This window comes from Carassius gibelio, chromosome B14 (assembly GCF_023724105.1).
Source record: "Carassius gibelio isolate Cgi1373 ecotype wild population from Czech Republic chromosome B14, carGib1.2-hapl.c, whole genome shotgun sequence".
NCBI lineage: Eukaryota > Metazoa > Chordata > Actinopteri > Cypriniformes > Cyprinidae > Carassius > Carassius gibelio.
Window position 1 is genome coordinate 11,635,169 of NC_068409.1, and position 20,416 is coordinate 11,655,584.

The 20,416-nt window shown below is 36.6% G+C and overlaps 1 protein-coding gene and 1 long non-coding RNA gene across 6 annotated transcripts; one reads left to right on the plus strand and one right to left on the minus strand.

Moving 5' to 3' along the window:
- Window positions 1-2,013: 2,013 nt before the first annotated feature.
- LOC127971460 (polycomb group RING finger protein 1-like) lies at window positions 2,014-10,395 on the minus strand. Of its 3 annotated transcripts, none has more exons than XM_052574473.1 (9): window positions 10,255-10,395; window positions 5,781-5,886; window positions 5,464-5,616; window positions 5,305-5,376; window positions 5,116-5,221; window positions 3,385-3,427; window positions 3,154-3,237; window positions 2,625-2,705; window positions 2,014-2,195 (listed from the first exon to the last, which is right to left on the minus strand). In XM_052574473.1, the coding sequence occupies exons 1-9, from the start codon at window positions 10,339-10,341 to the stop codon at window positions 2,145-2,147; spliced, it is 783 nt and encodes a 260-aa protein (XP_052430433.1). In that variant the 5' UTR covers window positions 10,342-10,395; the 3' UTR covers window positions 2,014-2,144. The 3 variants fall into 3 exon arrangements, with proteins under 3 accessions (XP_052430433.1, XP_052430432.1, XP_052430434.1); XM_052574472.1 differs by having other exon boundaries at window positions 3,154-3,240; XM_052574474.1 differs by lacking the exon at window positions 10,255-10,395 and adding an exon at window positions 10,107-10,249 and having other exon boundaries at window positions 3,154-3,240.
- On the plus strand, window positions 10,242-16,067 carry LOC127971464 (uncharacterized). Of its 3 annotated transcripts, none has more exons than XR_008156861.1 (4): window positions 10,242-10,381; window positions 12,308-14,374; window positions 14,453-15,252; window positions 15,499-16,067. It is a non-coding gene; the product is annotated as an uncharacterized LOC127971464 (long non-coding RNA). The 3 variants fall into 3 exon arrangements; XR_008156860.1 differs by having other exon boundaries at window positions 12,308-12,490; window positions 13,094-15,252; XR_008156859.1 differs by having other exon boundaries at window positions 12,308-15,252.
- Window positions 16,068-20,416: the final 4,349 nt, after the last annotated feature.

Here is a 20,416-nt window from a genome sequence, read left to right on the forward strand (position 1 = left end):
AAGTACAATTGGCCTAATCGCTTGGAATAGTTGGGGTTGAAAAGTCAAGTAGATTTTTATGAGCGCTTTGTGGAAAGACTCGCCAGAGAGCCGGAGTTCTCAGAGCTGTCGAGGCAGCGCACATTCTCGCGCTGTTTTCTGTTTTCTGCTGCGATTGAAGTCCGCACAATAGCTCAAATGCTTCGGGTTCCTACTGAGATCGAGATGACTGGAATTTGATGGTATATGAATATGAATGCGGCTGGACTATGACGACTGAAAGCCGTGATTTCACAGTGTGAAAACATCCGAGCAAACATCCAAGCGCGTTAAAAGCGCTGAACGGTCCCTTGGACGATAGATCGGTGCTTCACTTTAGAGAGCGAGTTTTGCCGTGTTAGCCTAAATAGAATTTATGCAAAAATGTAGCCTATAGAGTTAAACTTTTCATTCATGTAAAAGTAATCTAGTTGTTAGTGGATTCGCGACAGACGTATGGAAACGCAGTGTGTGCTTTGTAACAGATATAAGCCTATTAAAATAATCAGCCTACTGTTTTCATTTAAAGTCTTCATAATGGAAAATTCAATAGCCTATGAAAAAAGAATGCCAGAAATAATAATAATATAAATAGGCTATTATTAACAGCCTTATAAAAATAATACTAATTAATCAATTAATGCTTCCAGAAACGTTGCCAACTTCATTATTATTGAATGTTATTTAACACTATCGTCATCATCTTCATCTTTAAGGCGACACTTCGTTAAACGTTTAAGGTTGTTAGTTATTATAAAGAAAGAACGAATAAAATCATACATTCAGTCATGCGCTTGAATCCGTTTTTAAGCAGTTTTCGACGTTTATGTAGGCTATTATGTCCTTTTTGCAAGAGCGAAAAAACGTGTTACATTTTATTTAGTTTTCTTCAATGGTTACATTTAATATGCGTATATAAACTGTAGCCTGAATGTTTAATTTTAAATAAAGTAGGCCTAGGCCCAATTGCAAAAAGCTACATAATACTTAATTTTCATTTTAGAAAAAAAAGGTTATTCGATGGAAGCAGAGGGGAGCAGAGTCGTGTGTTTCAATGCATAGCACGAGTGTAATCTACATGACTTAATTAGGCCTACAAGAGGAAAAAAAAAATCCTGTTATTCATATTGTGATAGCCTACTACAATTTGTTGACAAAATGGCACAAAGTAACATCATTGTAGGCCTACGTGTTTGACACGCAAAATGATTAGCCCAATTCAGCTGTAAATCTGGACGAATTTACTGTGGTAAAATATATTTAGTGTCAGCTATTCGGTCTAAAGAACAAATAGGCCTACGTGTAGAAATACGTTTATTTTTTATTTTTTAAGAAAGCTCGAGAGAGAGAGAGAGAGAGAGAGAGAGAGAGAGAGAGAAACTGATATTGCAGCCTACAAAAATAAGGCTAGATAAATTGTAAAACTTACCTGGCAAATAATAAAATATGAGAAGAAATGTACGTAGCCTAAACATAGCCTGTAGCATTTCCCCACAATTATATTGATCAACAAAACAGCTGTTTTTTTTTTTTCTCGAGACATTTAAAGCGTTTTTCACAGTTATAACAGAATTAGTAATTTGCCGTAATTATTGTACGAGTTATATAAAAGCATATTTTGTATATATATATTAGGCTACTGCGATTCTTCTAGACATTCTGCCGAAGGTCTTTAGGCTATTGCATCTTCAGATCGCTACATATTCAGAGATGAAAAATGCCCTGAGATGATCCTAACAGTCATCGTGAGGTGACCGAAGGAGACCGGTGTTTGGGCTCTCTTGAAGACCAACACTGCACTCTAGTGGTTCATTTCTAAAAACACTGGCGATCTAAATACAAATGGCAAAAGTCTTCATTTCGACTTCAACAAGACTACACATAATTTCTGTTCATATAGAGATTAAATATTTGTTTACATCTTGCACTTAAGTAATTCAAGTAAAAAAAGAGAGAAAAGTACACACACATACATATAATACAAAATGAATCCAATATTTTTTACCACTTAAAATTTATTTTAAAAAATACAAAACAAAAAAAATAAGTATATGTGCACAGAAAGCTATTAAAATAGAATATGTGAAATACAAAATATTTACACCAGTTGATATTTTCACATAATCCTATCTTGTCCGTTTGTCTTTTATAGCATAATGGAGTACCAGTGGTTGTGCCTAAAAGGGAGACAGAGGAAAACAGAACATGAATGAAAGCTTTAACAAACTATCCGTAGTTTTGACTGATACTAAAAAACAGAGACTGTGGGCAGAACTTCATCCGACGCTCTTAAAAACGTATGAAGCATGGAATTACTTGTGCTAAATTCTCACAACGCTTTGACACCCCAAACACCATGAAACAATATGTAGAATAGCACTTCCACTGCATATTTCAGACCATAAGGCGACATCAAGCATATGGCTTCTCCTAGTACTAATAAATCTCTGCCTGTGATTCCCCTCAGAAGATTCTTTCAGTGAGTAAAACAGAGCACAGTAAATCACTACAGAAATGAAGGTCCCACCTACAGGGGAAGGCAAACGGGCTGATAGTGTGCAAGAATGCGGTATGAAATTAGCTGGAGACGCTTGAGACTACAATACCTTTCCAAACCAGTGAGACAGCCAGAGACGCTTCATGGTCATGTGATCTGGGAGAGACTCGTTATTGAATAACATCTGGACCTGCAGCAACAAAGAGCACACAATGAAGAGAGAAGACAACAGGGCAGAAGGATGGAAACAATGAGAGGTTTAGTTAAAAATCTCTCTCTCCCAAATACATTTCACAATTAAAAAAAATCTATTTTTAGCTGGTCATCCTATTTGAACTTTGATTCTATTATAGAATTGAACAACAAATTGTCCTAATTGGGATGTATAAATCATACATGCATTTACATAATCAAAAGTAGTCTTTTTGTCTAATACAGTGTCTTAGTTACGTTCGCTAACAACAAAAATGTGTGTGTGTGTTTGTAGATAGATAGATAGATAGATAGATACACTAGGAATGATTGAACTGAATGTGATGTAAAACTCCCACAGTTATGTGGCTTTCTGGTATTCAAATGTAAAAGCAATGGCTCTATAAAGAAAGGCAGAGAAAAAAATATATAAAAATAAATCATACCTGATGTTTTTCCACGTTAAGTCGATGACATAACACTTTCCTCAGATGTCGTACCTCAGCCCTGACAGAACAACGCACAAATTTCTGCTGCAGGAACAATATAAAATATAACAATATAAAATAAACAAATGTATCATTTATTCTAATATATAAAAATAAAAAACCAATGTTAATATTTTCCTGAGAGTGAATCAATGTACATTCATATTCCTTCTCCGGCTGTTGTCTTACCTGGAGAGTTAATTTATTTTTGTCTTTCCCAGAAAATGATGAGCTGTAAAAACAAGATGAAATAGGATTGTAATAGGATTATTTTGATGCACCTACACTAGCCATTCAAAAGCTTTAAGCTAGTACAATTTTTTATGTTTTAAAAGAAGTCTCTTATGCTCACCAAGGCTGCATTAATTAACTGTTTTCTATATTAAGAATATTTAAAAATGCAATTTATTCCTGTGATGCAAAGCTGAATTTTCATTTGAATATGCTGATGTGCTTCTCAAGAAACATTTCTTCTTATTATTATCAATGCTGAAAGCATTTGTGCTGTTTAATAATTTTGTGGAAACTGGGATTCTTTTTAAAAGGATTCTTTGATAGATAGAAAGTTCAAAAGAACAGTATTTTTTTTACCCCCTCATTTGGGACCGGACACCTGAAATGTAACTTTTTTTTTCCTTTGGTAAAATCAATCTAATATATTTTTGTTCATTTTTTTTCCCTTTTGTATTTTGAGAGAATTTCATGGTACTAATTAGTACAAATATTTTTACCATATTTATTTTTATATAAATTTAACCACTAGATTCCTGTAGGACTCTATAGAGAGTTTTGTGAATTCTTTAGTTGTTTTTGTAAATAATTGTTTACTGTTATTAGGTTGGGGATTTAAATGTATATAAAAGCTGCGGTAGGGAACTTTTGACGCTCTAGCGGTTAATAAACAGAACTGCTTGTGTCTTGCGGAAGAACATTGTAGCCGGAACTACTTCTCTCTGTTTATGTCTATGAAGAATCACAAAGGTACTGGGTTACTCCGTCGCGGTACCCCCGAAGCAATCTAAAATAGTCAGAATATAAACACTTATTATAGGTGCACCCTAGTGATTCAGGACAAGCTAAAAACACGGTTTGGAAAACGGATTCATGGTGTACTCGCTTATTATATACATTTTTTTACATTTTGAACACAAACAAAGTTACGGACCGCAGCTCTGATTGGTTGTTTCTTACCGGGAGCGGATTACTTTCTGCAAATGGCAACAGGACCACTGGGAGGAGCCAGAGGAGCTTGATATTTTCACAGATTATCTGTCTCATATTCTACTGTCAGAACATAATGACAGGTTTAACAAATATGTAAAAAATATATTTTTACAAAAGTTACCTACTGCAGCTTTAAGGCATTCTCAAAGACTACTTTTTGTCAAGGTTTATATTTTTTGTTGTTTTAAATGTTGATTTGAAGTGTAGGTTTTTGCATTATTATTACCACATTCAAACCTAAACACAGAAAACAGATTGTTACACAAAACATAACAATTCTATAAAAATGTAACAAAAACTGGGTCTGAACCGACTGTAACAGACTGGGTCTGATCTTACTTTAACCTCTTATTTCAGTCTTCTGACTCATTTTGGCTACATGGTTATAGCCATACCAATTTATTTGGGCATATCATGCCCTCAATTTGTTTTGTGTTCATATACCAAGTCCCATAAAAGTCACCAAGTTTGGTACCATTAAGGTGAAGCTACGGTTTTTAATATTCAAAATGTAAAATTATCCAGTTAAAAATGACAAATATTATAAATGTCTTTATTGTATTTTTTTATTTTTTTTTAGCAATTTAATGCATTCTTGATGAATAAAAGTATTAATTTCTTTAACAAAGAATCTCAAAGTGTAAAAAGATAAGTTGTGGGGGAAAAACACAATAAGCTTTGCTGCTGTCTTCCTACCTTTGCCTCTCCAAACACAGAGAGACCTGTTCATCGTATCTGTAGAAATGTGCTTTGGAGTGGTCAAAGCTTGTGTAGGGTAATCCCGTATTATCTGGAACTGAATCTACAAGAAAACACAAACATACTTAATAACAAACTTAATAAAATCAAATCAACCGCAGCATCTATCCACATGGTGTCACTGACCTTCTCCAGACGGCTGTAGGATGCGTTCAAGACCTCGTGACTGATAGAATTCTTTAATTCGTTTGTCTTCACCTGAGAAGACCAGATGGATATTTAACCACGACTGAGCAGGAGACAAATTCATACTCAGGTTCAAATGATCCAATTCACTGTACTCACTCTCTTGTAGACCTGGGACTAGTTTGTAGACAATGTCTTGCATAACTCTGTCCAGCTTTAGATTCAGCAATGGCTGTGTTTCGTGGATTTTGATGTTACACATCGGACAATACTTGCTGGTCTGGAGATACTTCACAATGCAACTCTTGCAGACTGCAGAGAGATGGTGGAGTGAATATGAGTAAGTATTCAGTTTAACAACACAGCTTAGGAATTTCTTCTGCATGTATCACAAATGATAACTGAGATGTAGGCTGCTATAAATCTGTGTTCATTTGAGAGTTATTGTTATATGTTATTTGGAGAGAAATGCTTACATGTATGGAGGCATTCTGTGATTGTGGTTGCGTCGATAAAGTATCCTGCACAGAGGTAGCACACAATGTGTTCATTTAGGTCCTTTATCTTTATTTTAACTTCTTCCTGTAAAACAAATGGGTAGTTTGAGATCATTGTGACATTCTGCATGAATATCTACAGTGTAATATTGTTATCCCATGTTGAACCGTTTAAATAAGACAGATTTTTAAGTTTATCCTTGGCGTCCTCATCTGTGACCTTCTGCAAAGCCCAGCCAGTTTGGAAAAACTATCATTCATAACTGAAAAAAAAAAACATTAAAAGTTTTTCCTTCCAAAAGACTTATTTTGGTGAGAGGAACTCTTGAAAACATGTGAAATGTGACAAATAGAGAGAAAAAAAGACATCCATTGTATAATTTCTATTTAGCCTGCCCTACATATACAAATAGTTCAGTCAAATCTAAAGCCGCTTCAGCAGTGTCCGGTTGTGACATGCTAAAATTGCTAAACTACATTTCTATGACCACATAATTATTTATAAGACTATGTGGATTTTCATACTTTTCATTTGATAAACAGCAGGACTATTATGCAAAAGAGTAACACTTAATTTAAAACTAAATTTTAAAACTAAGACTATATATATATCTATATTAGTGTTGTCAAATGATTAATCGTGATTTAAATTGCATTTGAAAAAAACAGTTTACATAATATATGTATATGCAGTAGTGTTTATATTTATAATGTATATATAAAGACACACATACAGCAAATGTTTTGAAAATATTTACATGTATATACAGGGGTGCACATAAGTGGTCCGCAGGTCCTCATGCGTGACCAAAATAAAATATGCGTAATATAAATGTTCTGACAGCACATTTGCGTACCGACTTGGTTGACAGCTGTCAATGCACAATTACCATTTTAGATCACAAACTGTACTATATAAGTTTTATTTTCAACCTGAAAGCATAAATATAGGCAATGCCTACTGTTTCAAAGCACAATACAAAACTGTGACATTCATCCACTGACGCTCTTTAATCATAAACAGTAAAAGAAATGGACACAGCGACCCCATTGGATTTAACGGAGACAAGTGAAGTCAATTAGAAGCACGCACTTCCTGGGGGTCGAGCGTACTGCGCAGACTCAAACTGAGCTTGATGACGTAGATGTCACGTGAGCAACCTGTCTGACAATTGTAAGTCTTCTAACCGCTGCGCCTCATAGACTGTAAAAGATTGCCTGCGAGCTTCTCCTCCTGTCCATACTGTTATTTATCTACTGTGCGAACAGAGAGTCGCAGGTTATGATGCAATCGTTAGCCTATTTTTTTTTTTTTACAAAAACTGCTTCTACGGGGCCATAACGTGAGATACAAGGTAACGAAGCCTTTTATACAATTTCGTGGTTCTTTAGAAATAATTAATGGACAAATGGAGTCTTTAAATGCCTCAGATGTAAAGTTATTCGCTGTCAAAGTGACAAAATGGCTAGCCAAAACCCTGCCCCCTGTCTTTAATCAGCAGCAGCACTAAATCAAGAAGCGCGTTTACTTACTTGCTGGCAACCCGCCAAAATAAAAGCCTGCTGATTTTTTTTTTGAAGTTTGAATATGATGAAAACGCTTTTATTTATTTTTAGACGCTTTTTTCCAAAAGCAACTTAAAATTGGGGAATACATAAAGCGATTCTTCTTAAAGAGGCAAACAAACAAAGTAGTAGTAAATATTAGCATTTTATTTAATACTACGACTGCTTTTTATTTTTAATATGATCACACACTATTATTTAGTTTATTTACTATATATTTTTTTAAACTAAATAAAGTGTAATAATATTATAACTATTATTATATATATATATATTTTTTTTTTATAGTAGCATTTAATGGGTCCGTCTATTTGCAGTGTGAAGACCAAACCAAATCTCCAGGTTCTCTTACGAGTACCAGGCTGAAAAAAATATGTGCACCCCTGGGTATGTATTTATATTCATATAAATTATCATATATAAATATATTTAATATAAAAATGTATCATTTTCTAGGGATGTAACGATTCGCTCAACTCACAAATCGATTCGATTCATGATTTTGATTTCACAATTCAATTCAATTTTTTTTTTTTTACAAAATGATATTTAAAATTATTAAATTTGGCCTTTTATTATTACTTGGACAAAATGCTGTACATTTCTTTATGAAATGTAAATCTAACTACGGTATAATAATATACGAATATACCACTTGCATATTATTGCTCTTTTGTTGGTTTTGTCCTCATTTGTAAGTATCTTTGGATAAAAGCGTCTGGTAAATGACAAAATGTAATGTAATGGCCAAGACACCAGCTGAAATCTATCAGAAATTAGAAAGCAATCCTGTCCCTTGTCAGTGGAAATTAATATTAGCTGTTTCAGTCTCAAGTGATGGCCTATAAAAAGATGTCTTATAACCAACTTGTCACATGAGAAACAGTTCATGATAGGTAAAAGCAAAGAGCACTCTCAAGACCTTCACAACTTGACTGCTGCAAAACATACCAATGACACTGGTTACAGAAGGATTTCAATACGTCTGAACATTCCAGTGAGAAATGCTGGGGCCATAATCCGGATGTGGAAAGAACAATATTTCACCAGAAACCACCCGGCCACGACCAGGTGTTCCTCACAAGCTTTCTGACGGAGTGAAAATAGTTATCAAAAGAGTTGTTTTAGAGCCAAGAACCACTTGTGGAGGGCTTCAGAAAGATCTAGAATTAGCAGGTACAATTGTTTCAAATAACTGCCATGGTGTGTATACACGCTCACCATGCAAAACTCTATTGCTGAAGAAAAAGCATCTTGAAGCTCATTTTAAAGTTTGCAGCAATACTGGGAGAATATGCCTGTAGTCTGGTCAGATGAGACACATGCCATAATACACATCAAATTGCAGTGCACATCACCCCAAAAACATTATGGTGTGGCACTGGCAAAATTCATATAACTGAAGGAAGGATGAACGGAACGATTTACAGAGACAATGTTGATAAATATCTGCTGCAAGCACATTTACAGCGGGTTAGCTGGTTCAGTCCCAACACCTACCAGAATGATGAAGACGAAACAAGAGTGGACATTTCAGCAAAACAATGATCCCCACCACAGCCAATGAAACTCCTAATTGGCTTCAGAAAAAGAAAATAAAGCTGCTAGAATGGCCAGCCAATCACCTGACTTGAATCCAACAGAAAATCTATGTAAAGAAATACAGATCAGAAATCATAGAAGAGGCCCACAGAACCTTCAAGATTTGAAGACTGTGTGGAAGAATGGGCCAAAATTGCACCTGAGCAATGCATGCGACTGGTTTCTCCATACAGGAGGCGGTCTGAAGCGGTCATTAACAACAAAGGCTTTTGTACGAAGTATTAAATAAATTTCAGTAAGCATGTTCAATAAGCTACTTTTTCCCTGGGTGATTTCTGAACTTCTTTGTTTTGTTTTTAGGTATGGATTACTTGCGTTGTTACCAACATCTGGTGAAAAATTTGTGTCAACCGCACCTTTAGCATTATACTTAATGAAAAAATGGTGACGTGGTCAATACTTATTTTACCCTTTGTGTGTTTAAGTGTTAATATATATATATATATATATATATATATATATATATATATATACACACACACACACACACACACACAATTATTTTAACATTCAGTGTCTATTCCGACATGGAAAATAATGTATAACAAAATGTATTTGTTGCGTACAACTTTTTGCACTCGCTTCTTAATGTGGTGCGACAAAAGCGCGCTTCACTTTTCAGCGAGTCAGATCATTTGTTAAGAAGCCTGTCATTGGCTAAACATAAAGTAAATATGCGAGTAATGGTTTAATATTATCGATCACTGCAAGCCACTTAAACAAGGACTCGAGGTCGAAGAAAACGGCAGGACAAGCATATTTGATCATAGGAGTCACTTTACGTCCCATGACTGAATTCTGAAGAACAAAATGCATTTTCTGTCACACATGTTCAACACGGACACGCGCTGACGGTAATGCACGCGGCAGATCATGGATGCACCTGTTCACTCGTCAGGGCCAATCCCCATTAATAAACATGTGGGGTATCACAGCGAAGCACGCGACGTGAACGAGCACCGTTTTATTCCAGCAAAAGCGCACAAAACAGCGCATATCAGTGTGCTGAATGATGGCGTTAGGGAAAAACTACAACGCAAGAGATTCGGCTGGGACAGATATGTCAAGAAAAAACTCCCCATGGAGAACAAAAACACAACCGCTAGACACAGTGGACTGATTCTTCGCAACACTCACGCTTGCGCAGACGCTCATCAATGTCTCGCGCTCCATCTCTCGGCTTTCGCGCCACACAGATCGCCCCTCTCGCGCGCGTTTATAGAAAGCGCGGGAAGCGCGCGGCGACAGACGGGCCGCTGTAGCGATTTTGGACCCTCTCACTCACCTCGTTCCGTAAAGGGTCGAGCTGGTAGACGTTCTGCAGCTGATTTCTTAGCCGCATAGCTATCGCCATCGGACCTTGCTCCGCCATCTTTGGGAATTCTGCATACTTCCGGGTAACGGGAGAGTGGGTGAGTTCGGTCGCTGAGAGGCGGGGATCATCTGCTGCTGTTTCCACACACACTCTCACATTTCCAGTTCACACTGATATTATCGTTGGGTGTGTGCAAACATCTTTCCAAAGGATTCCGTCAGAGTTTCTAGACTAACATTAGGCCTTTTTATATTACATCTTGTGCGTATGAGTTTAACTTTTAGTGATATCAGCAATTTCTATATGAAAATACCTGACAGGAGCATAATTCCTACAGAGTACAGACTCAGATTTAATCCAATAAAATTTAACCAAATGCTCAAGACTTTGAAGGGCCAAAATGTATACATTTAAGTATCTGTCAGTGTCAAAACCGTATTGATCAACCACTTTTCCACATTTCAATAGAAAAGAAAATCCAGACTAACGTTATACTGTCTTGATTCTGAGGCCTTCAAATGTGACAGATATTTGGCTTTTTGTTTTCACTAAGGATATATATATATATATATATATATATATATATATATATATATATATATATATATATATATATATATATATATAATAAGTAATATATATATATATATATATATATATATTACTTATTAAATATATATATTACTTATTAAATAAATAATGTTTCCATAAGAATGCCACAAGCAGTTACAAGTTCAGTTACAGTGGAAGACTACCTCATTGCCACAATTAAGGTTTCAAAAATGAAAACGGCAGTAGTAGGAATAAATTTACAGACTGCTCAATGGGTTGTATATGGATTGTTGATCATTCGGCTGATACAATATTATAATTGTATCTTTCCAAATCAATATTGGGTGACAATAACACTGAAAACAGCGTTGTGATATTGTAGGACCTCTTGAATGTACCATATCCCTCAAATCATCTTTTTCATTTGCTAACAATATGTTTGCCTTATATACTTGAGTTGTTTACATTGTAGTTTTCTGTTTGCTCTAAAATATGTAGGACAGATTGAAATTATTTTCTGTTTTAATTAACAGAACGTCAAAGATGTATTCAACCAAGAAAGTTCTTTCAACACTTTTATTAAATGGTTATGCAGGCACGTCCTGATTTTGCCAAGTCCTATGTGTTCCTAGGTCAACATATTTTGTTGACCCTGGAACAACATTTTACTCAAAATATATTCTTAACCATATCCCTACAACTAAACCTAACCTTAACCATGAGTAATCCCTAAAATCAGAAGAAATGATAGATGAATGACACTGATGTACAAGCACCAAACACTGATTTTAAGCATAAACTTCACAAAATCTATAAACTGGTTCTTCAAATCTGATTGGTTAATCACAATGTTGTTCCAGGGTCAACAACGATGTTGTCCCAGGAACATGTCTCACTTGGTAAAATCAGGTTAGGCGGTTATGCAGTCAAAAGTGCAATTTCGCCGGGCAACCACTAGATGTCCCTACTTACTTTAATGTAGTTATCAGCGATTCCTGTAATGCTTCAGAAATGAAATTAAGTTTTCCTGACTTCTGGAATTGAACAAATGCAAATTCATCATTCCTTCTTCCAATTCAAGTTTATCTCTAAACACAGTTTTATGTGTTGCAGCATCACAACTTCAGTAGTACCACACTGGTATTATAATGTTTGATCATCATGACTTTGTTGTTTAAATTGGGGATGCATGTAGGCTACAAGAAACTGTATAAAATTGTATAGCATGTGCGAATGCCTTATAGGTCTCATAGGTGGTCTGTTTTGTCTTACCTGTCACAACCTATTAGAATTAATCAAAATTTCACCTGTTTGGACTCAATGTGTAATTTAACACAAAAGACACAATGTCTCACCTTGACTGGGATTGTGAACGTGAATGAAGCAGTGTTTAACTGAGCTGTAATTGTAGGAATATGAGTTTATAACACTTCAAGTCTGAACCGTGAAGTTGTGTTCTGATTTAACACAGACATCTGATGGGGTCATCGCACATCTGAGTGACAGCACCTTCCTCCACATACAAATCACGCCTTTGGGGAGGACAGAGCTCTGATGATAGTTGAACACATCAAAGAGAAAAGACAGAGGTGCCGAACCCTTTGGCGTACCGTGGCATTTATTTCTTCACCGTATCTCAGACAGTTTATGGACAGTAAGTCCTTCTCTTGTTGCCTTTTGTCTATACACCTATCAAATCCTTCCCGCTTTTCTCCCTATATCTACAATAAAATAACGATCTGATTGTTTCACCTGCCAGCCAAAGGCTATCAAAGTAAAGAAGATAAGGTAAACTAATGTCCAATTGCTGGAGTCATTTCCATTGGAATGAGTTCAGTTCAGATGGAGATAGGAGAGGGATGTTACAGAAGTTTTAATAAAAACATGTCACTGAAATCATAGGCCATACAATATGTTTCTTGTTGAGATTCATTCATGTGAGGCAGAAGAACCAGAACATGTTTTACTAAAGCAATTGCAATTGCTGACTGCCTTCACCCTGAATTGAAGCCAGATCTTGATAAGTGGAAACAATCCGACTCATTGATTCATTATAAAGCTGCTTTATTTTCCTCACCGCAAAGATGTGTAAAAGCTTACACAGATTGACTGAAGTTATGTATCCAGTAGAGCGTGTTCTATATTTAAATTATTTGACGAGAACTGCATAAAACTTGGAAAACTAGAAATGTATTGTCTGGTATTCCAAAGGGATTCCACAACACTTGTCTAATATGCTATTTCCTTCTAAATTAAGGGATTTAGTATGTCTCCTGTTGGCAAAAAAGAGAAAAGAAAAGGAAAAGACTGCCATGCTGATTTCAGTGCCCCTGGCCTAGACCTGTTCACCCAAATCTCCAAAAACAACCAAACAAACATTCATACCGGATAGGAGGCTCGCCTGCCAAGTCATGCCAGAGTGAGGCCTTCTGTTTGGTGCACACAGACTTTTGCCTCCCCCTGTCCCAGAGCAATCAGAGCATGTAGGGACGGACACCGAGCTTTTTGTTTTCGCCTGCTCCAGCAATTAGCTGCCAAGTGGTAAGCTAATGAAGATAACCTCCTCCAAGCCCTGATCAGAAACCAGGGCGCTGATGACAGCTCAAAACACAAAGACTCTTACGAGAAAAGAGGGGGTAGTTTGGGACCATTTTATTGTTATAATTCTGGTTTTCAAAACAGATTGTTAAAACTAAATTCTGATCCGTCAAGCCATATTTAAAGAGTTATTTAAAAAAAATTACACGTGTGTAACTGTGACTGCACATCATTTTAATTCTATATTAATGCTTCAGGTTGCATAACAGTTTACAGTTACCTGTATACATCAAGAGGCACAACTGATTTGCATGCTTTGTTTTTGCGTATTAATTCTTAGGACATTGCATGACTTGCAATACATAGTTGACAAGTACAATACTGGCTGATATATTAAGTCCTTAAAATTACAATATATATATATATATATATATATATAATTTATTATTTTCATATTTTACATCATTTGAATGAATAAGTGTATTAACAGGCTCTTTGAATGTGTAGTCAGAGCCACTTAACTCCATCAGCTCCTATACCCCGATGAGTTGATTGGCATGCTAGCTGTTGAATAGGGAATGAGCAAAGTGAACTGAGCACTGCACAATGATGAACAACACACATTTGACCATTCTTCCTGTTATGTTCCATATCTAATCTTTTAATTGTTTATTTAAATATTCACATACTCTCTTATGGTAATCTGCACTCAAAACAAGACAGTCCATAAAGATTTGGATTGTTTTAAATATAATGAACAGACAGTTTTTTCCCCACCAGTGGGCGCTAGAGCCGAGAAGTGAAGCCTCATGGGCAGCTGATTATTCTCAATTATTTTGTAACTGCAGTTCACCTAGACAAACTGCCCCGTCTGTATGTCTATTCTCTAATGACTGGCAATATTCCTGTAATTTGGGTGTGTCAGCATATCCTGTCTGGTACACTCTGAAGCCATGCAGCCCAGTGTGATCAGTGAGTGTGGGCCAACTAGCTCTAAAAGGTAGGCTATGTTAATATTCAAAATGCATATTTCAACCAGTGTGGTTAACACAAATATATGTTCTGTTTATTATTCTAGGTATATTTTTGGAACGCATGATATAAATTCAGTACTTCACAGAACCAATTCAGGTGCAGTACTAGATACAAAGTAAAACATTGAAAGCCAAACTAAGAAGGCAGGTAAGGTCTTGAAACACTTTGCATATTGTATACATTTCTGTATATTTGAACTGGTGTATTTAATTGTAAATGTCCAGAGAAAAACACCAGAGTTATAATGAAAATGTCATAAAATGCACTCTAAAATGCTGGGTTATTTTATTTATTTTTTAATCCAAATGCTGGGTACTTATTATTGTGTTGTTTTTAATATTTATACCCAAGTGTTGGGTCATTTTAACGCTTGGTTATTTTTTTCTACCTAACTGCTGGTCAAAACCTCTCAACACTGCAGTTCAGGTCATAAACCCTGCCCTCTCCATGTAAACGAATGGGACATGAGTTAATATTAAAAATAAAAAAATTACACTTCCAATACAATTTACCGAAAGATGTTTTGGTCATTTAAGGTAGTTGTCATCACGCTGATATATTTTCAGTTGTTTGTTTTTGTGATAAGTTTGATTTTAGCTAGTAATTTGATGCTTTAAAATGTGGCATGTCGTTATGGTTGATTAGGTCTGTAGGAGTTTGATACAGACTCTGGCTCCAGATGACATCTTTTACTCAAGATGGTAGCGGCCATACTGAGATGCTTTGGCTGTAGTGGAAGGAAGTGGAGACGCGTCGTCCATCTTTTTTTTACAGTCTATGGCTATTTAAGTCCACATAAGAGAGCTGTCTGCCAGTATGTTGCATTCTTTCCGGGAAATAAAGGTTTGTATACATTTTATTTCATTTATAACATTTTTAATATTTTGTAAGTTATATTTTACGCAACGCAACATAAGGAGTTGTCAGTAACATAACATAACTTAAGCTGTGTCAGCAACAGTTGCTTCACGCTGAAATCGCCTTTGCCTTGCATAACATTAATGGATTTTATTCATTATAATACTGAGTGTAATTTAATTTGATGTTACAATATGTTGTCTAATCTCAGTATTGTTTGTATTTGGACAGGTTTTGGAATCAGTCACGCCATCTCAGCTATGAGTGAAACGCAGCAACAGTATGTTTCCACACGTAGCGAGCGCAGCGGAATGAGTGTCTTCAATTAATTCCTATGGAACTTTAGCTTAAATGCTTGCGCATTGCATTATGGGATTGAAATCAGCACAGAGAAAGTGTTGAGAGTTGACCATTCCTCGACTTGAAGATGAAATGCAAACAGGGTGTAATGTAAACATAGTTTTCTGAGGCGTGCTCTGCCCTAAATTTGACATACCCCAAAGCAGTGGCGTTGTAGCATTGCCAGCGGCACTGAGGGAGATTTGATGCCGTAGTGAAATCGCAGCTCCCCCGTGAACATCAGCACTTCACCGGCTCAGATTTCGGCGACACACCGGCATGAGGATTAGCACTCTTTCAGTAAAAAGCAATTATAGAGAACGGTTCAATACACTTAAATTAGAATGCCATTTTTAAATGTGCCTTTTTATTTCTAAAATGGTTGTTAAACGATCAATTGTTTATATGTAATATTGTAAACTATGCTGTATTCATTGCAATAAATTCAATTTGTCTTTTGTCCATGGGAGTTCTTGCTTAATAATAAATGTTCATCTTTTGATTATTGCTGTTGCCTATAGTCATTTTGTGTTTGATTTTTAATTTCTAGCCCATTTTAAGAACGCAATATAACAATTGTTAAATAATAGATGACTTAAATTAAACAACCCATCATGGTGGGTAAAAACGTTTAACCCTGGGTCAAAATAACCCAGCATGTGTCCAATATTCACCCAGTGCTGATTTGCCAAATAACCCAAGTTAGATTGTTTTTTTAGTGTATTAACTTTTTTGTAGTGTATGAGATGTCGATGTGAATCTCAAATCAACATTGAGAAATTACAAATATGTAAACACAATATGTATTTAAGTAAGGAATTAACCAGAATTTGTTAATATGTTTTTACTGTATGTGTATATAATAACATATAATACATATAACTTACATATTTATTTATTTTTAGAATATATAATAATTAGAGCATTAAAGAAAATGATTTAGTTGCACCAAAGACGGTCACATACTGTATGAAAAAGTTCATTATATTGAGTTTTCAGTGTCTCATGTAGCCCCATAGGACTTCACTAGTGGTTATGTATGCATTCTGTTTTTTATGGTAATGTCTCAAAGCAGAGTGGATTGGGATAGGGTACACATGATGACCCTCTCTGATTTTAGCCTCTGGGGAACGTTCTCAGGTGGTCCTATCAGGTGTGAAATTGACTCGTAAAGACAGGGGACCTGTCAAGACAGGCTGGAACCATGCCCAGAGTGAGGGTGTTGAAGGCTTTTTAGGTTTTCTTTTAAAATGTCACAATACTGTCATTCACTGCTTGATTGCAAGCAGACCGAACTCAACTGGTTTAATTGAACAGACATGAAAGTTGAACTGATATAGACTAACTGCATGTTTTCTGATGCTTATTCTTAACTTTCCTCAGGTTTTTCATTTTTGACCCCTCTGACTTGTTCAGTATTTGAATGACACCTTCAATGGTAGAATCCAAACTGACCTCAGCATGCAGAGATACTGGGAAGATTATGTTTTCATCCATTTAATTAAAACAACGCAGTAATTCTGAATGATTAAAAACTCTTGTTCCCAATAAGTCATTCAGTTAAATCAATGACAGGTCTGGGGCCTTTGTCGGCAAAAGACTGAGCTTTTTGGTCTCAGATGAACTGGCATGGCATTCACGCCCGAAACTCCTGTTTGTTCAGAGGAGCAGCAGCCGTGCTAGCCTGGCACGGCTTCACATTCCTTCAGAACTGGCTCATTCTGGACTCGGTCCAACATAAAGTAAATTTGAACAGAGAAGTACCTTTCACAGGTGTTAAGGCTAATACAGCAGCCAGTTCAGAAGGGTTCTCCTGAAAGGAATCAACTAAATGTAAACACCTAGAGATGCCATGCCGTAACATCCTCATGTGTCAGTGGATTTGACCTGCATTGTTTAGTGAAGTACAGACAACAAAACAGCATTGTTGAAGACTCTAAAATATGTCGTTAGTCTTTTATTGGTTAAATCCAAACTTCTGTTGATTTCTAGAAAACAATGTTGACTCATGCTTTTGTTTGTAAAATACACATGCACTTACAATGGAAACATAAGAAGATGGAAAGCTTGGATAATTGTAAAGGCACTCAGTGAAAATGTTTGTTATTTTAGTTTTAAAGTTGTCTAAACTGTGAGTTTGATGTGGGTATGTATTTCTAGGTGGATGAATATCTGGTTATGCATTACCAACATAAATTCCTATGGGTGGAGTTAGCTTCATACGAACAGTTCTTTGTAAAGAGTTACGTCACGTCCTTTCCACGTCCTAGCTGGTATCCTTGTGTAGATACCAATTGAAAATGAGAAACTGTATGTTTTGAAGCCTTTGAAAAATCAGGTTAGGTTTTTCTAAAGATTGTAACATAACACGCCAGTCTATGCTGTAATTACTGAATGGCTGGATGTTCCCCCATTGTTATCTGCCATGGCTGATGCCTTGAGATCATGCTGGTGCGACTCAAACCCATAAGATGGCAAGAGGCAGAATCCGTGTGCAAATCTATCCACACTAGTTTATGCCTAAGCACTCAGAAGGGCTCACCGAACATGACTTGAGAGACGCCAGCACCCGATAAACTTTAATCAGGAAGCTTGACCGCCCGTGAGATGCCCACAAAACATGTAGCAAGCTGGCAGAGGCAGATAGTGGCCGTCTTTGAAGATTCAGTTATATTCATTCAGAGTTTCGGCTCTTGAGGAAAGCTTTGATAGAGTTACAAAAACGCTGGCAAACCCTTATACCCGCTCTACATTAAGGAGAGGATTGTTTTGGAGACTGTATTCTTCTGTCTGGTCTTCTTTCAACCAACATGCAGGCATTCTTTCATCTTTGGGTTGCATCTTTTTGTTGGTAGCATGCAATGTTACTGTGCTGTTGTCGACTATGTTGGAAAGAGTAAGAGGGAGACAGACAGACATTGAAAAGTCATTCATTTTTTGATTGTATTTCTGAGTATTTCGCTTCCAAACAGGATGCTGGCCCTCATCATTTAGATCAAAGAAGATGTGAAGAACTGTTAGATTATCTTATAGTACTTCTTTATAGCAGGGGCATAACAATCTGAAAAGTGTGTGTGTTTGGCCTGTGTACCGTTCAAAATTTAGTAGAATTTCAGTTAACAGATGCTGAATTGCAGTTTGAATTTGAATTTAAGGAAGTAGAAATAAAGTTAATTGGAATATATATCATTTGAGATTCCTGTGGGGCGTGGCCAATTAAATTCCATTTCCAATTCATAAATTGAAGAGGAGTCAATTGTTCAATTCAGAATTTTGTGTTCATTGTATTAGGATTAATATATTACAGATTGCATACTGGATTAATTGCAAATACAACCAGACTTTTGTTTTCTCTTTAAGCTGTTATTTTACATGGTTTGCTAGCTTTCTTTAGCACTAGGGAGAATACTAAAGAGTTCAAAGAGACATGAATATAATTATTATTGCCCAAAATAAGTAGGGACAAAGTTATAATTTAAAATATGCCCCGCTTAATACTTGTAGTAAAGTACAGCATCAATCTAATTCAAAAGAACGTTCAGAGCAGGCAGAAATATTTTTAACCAGAAGATAATAGCATAGCTGTGCATGAATCCATTCTATAATTAAGCATAACTTAAGTGCTCTCTTTTTCTTCTCAAGTGCAGCACAGGGAAGGTGCAGGTGAGAATACTTGAGACAGGGAGGATGCAGATCAACCTGAGGAATTATGTCTGCTCCGTGAAATTGAATTAAAAAATGAAGGTATAAATAATATAGTCATGTCCTGATATCTTCACCTCAGTAGGATATGTGGCAGACAAAGCACTCAAAAATCACATGCTGAGGCGCACACACACAAACACAGATAAGGTTGTCTCAGTGCCTGAAAATTAAGAAATCATTAGAGCCATTCATCATTGTGTTGGTGGGGAAAAACCTCACTCCTTTAAATAATTACTCTGAATCAAAGGCTAAGTGCAGAGAGATCAAAGTCAGGCATTCTTGAGTAATCCTCAAGTGTTGCAAATCTTCGGTAATCTACCTTGCCAGGTCCCCACTGTTTGACATGTCTTTACTGTAGAAAAGGGAAGGGTGCCATTAATTACGGCTTTGCTGTGCAGTTGTTTACTTTCGTTAAACCTGAGTGCTGCTTGATTTGTGGATCACCCTGTTTGTAGATCACCCCCCGGTTTCTTTGTGTTTGCATGGACGTTCACACGATCATTCTGCTTAGCTTGATGTCTGTGTTTGCATTAGCGTGTTTGTCTGCTTGTTCCAGGAGTTAGTAGTGTGTTTGCTTATGTGTGTTCCTACACTGGGGGAGTGAGGATGAGATTAGCTGTGGACTCGGACAGTTTACTTTTGTGTTTCGAAACGTATTCTTAAAAAAGTGGATGAAATTGTGCAACAGTGTGTGTCCCTCCCTCACCCCAAACACTGCCAATCCCCCCACTAAACGCCCACCATCCTCACCACCTCCAAATCCCAGCATTGTTTGAATTCACAGCAGGGTCAAGGGAGTTCGTTCTTTCTCGATGATAACCCAAAGAGAGTCTTGTGCACAGGTCGTTTAGGCCTTAATCTGGCAACACTGAGCCACTCGGTGTTGTAGTGACCGAAGAGTCACTCCTTCACAACATGCACCGGTGTGCTGGCAAACTCATGAGCCAACTGAAGATTTGTGAGTGGGTGGAAGGTCTTTAATTTTCCTGCATCGTCCTGATCGGGGGTGGATCAAAGTTACAGAGAGATTAAAAGAAAACGGCGAGGTGAACGGTACACGGAACTATTTCCTCGCATCGCTCTAATCCAGGCAGCAATCAGCAAA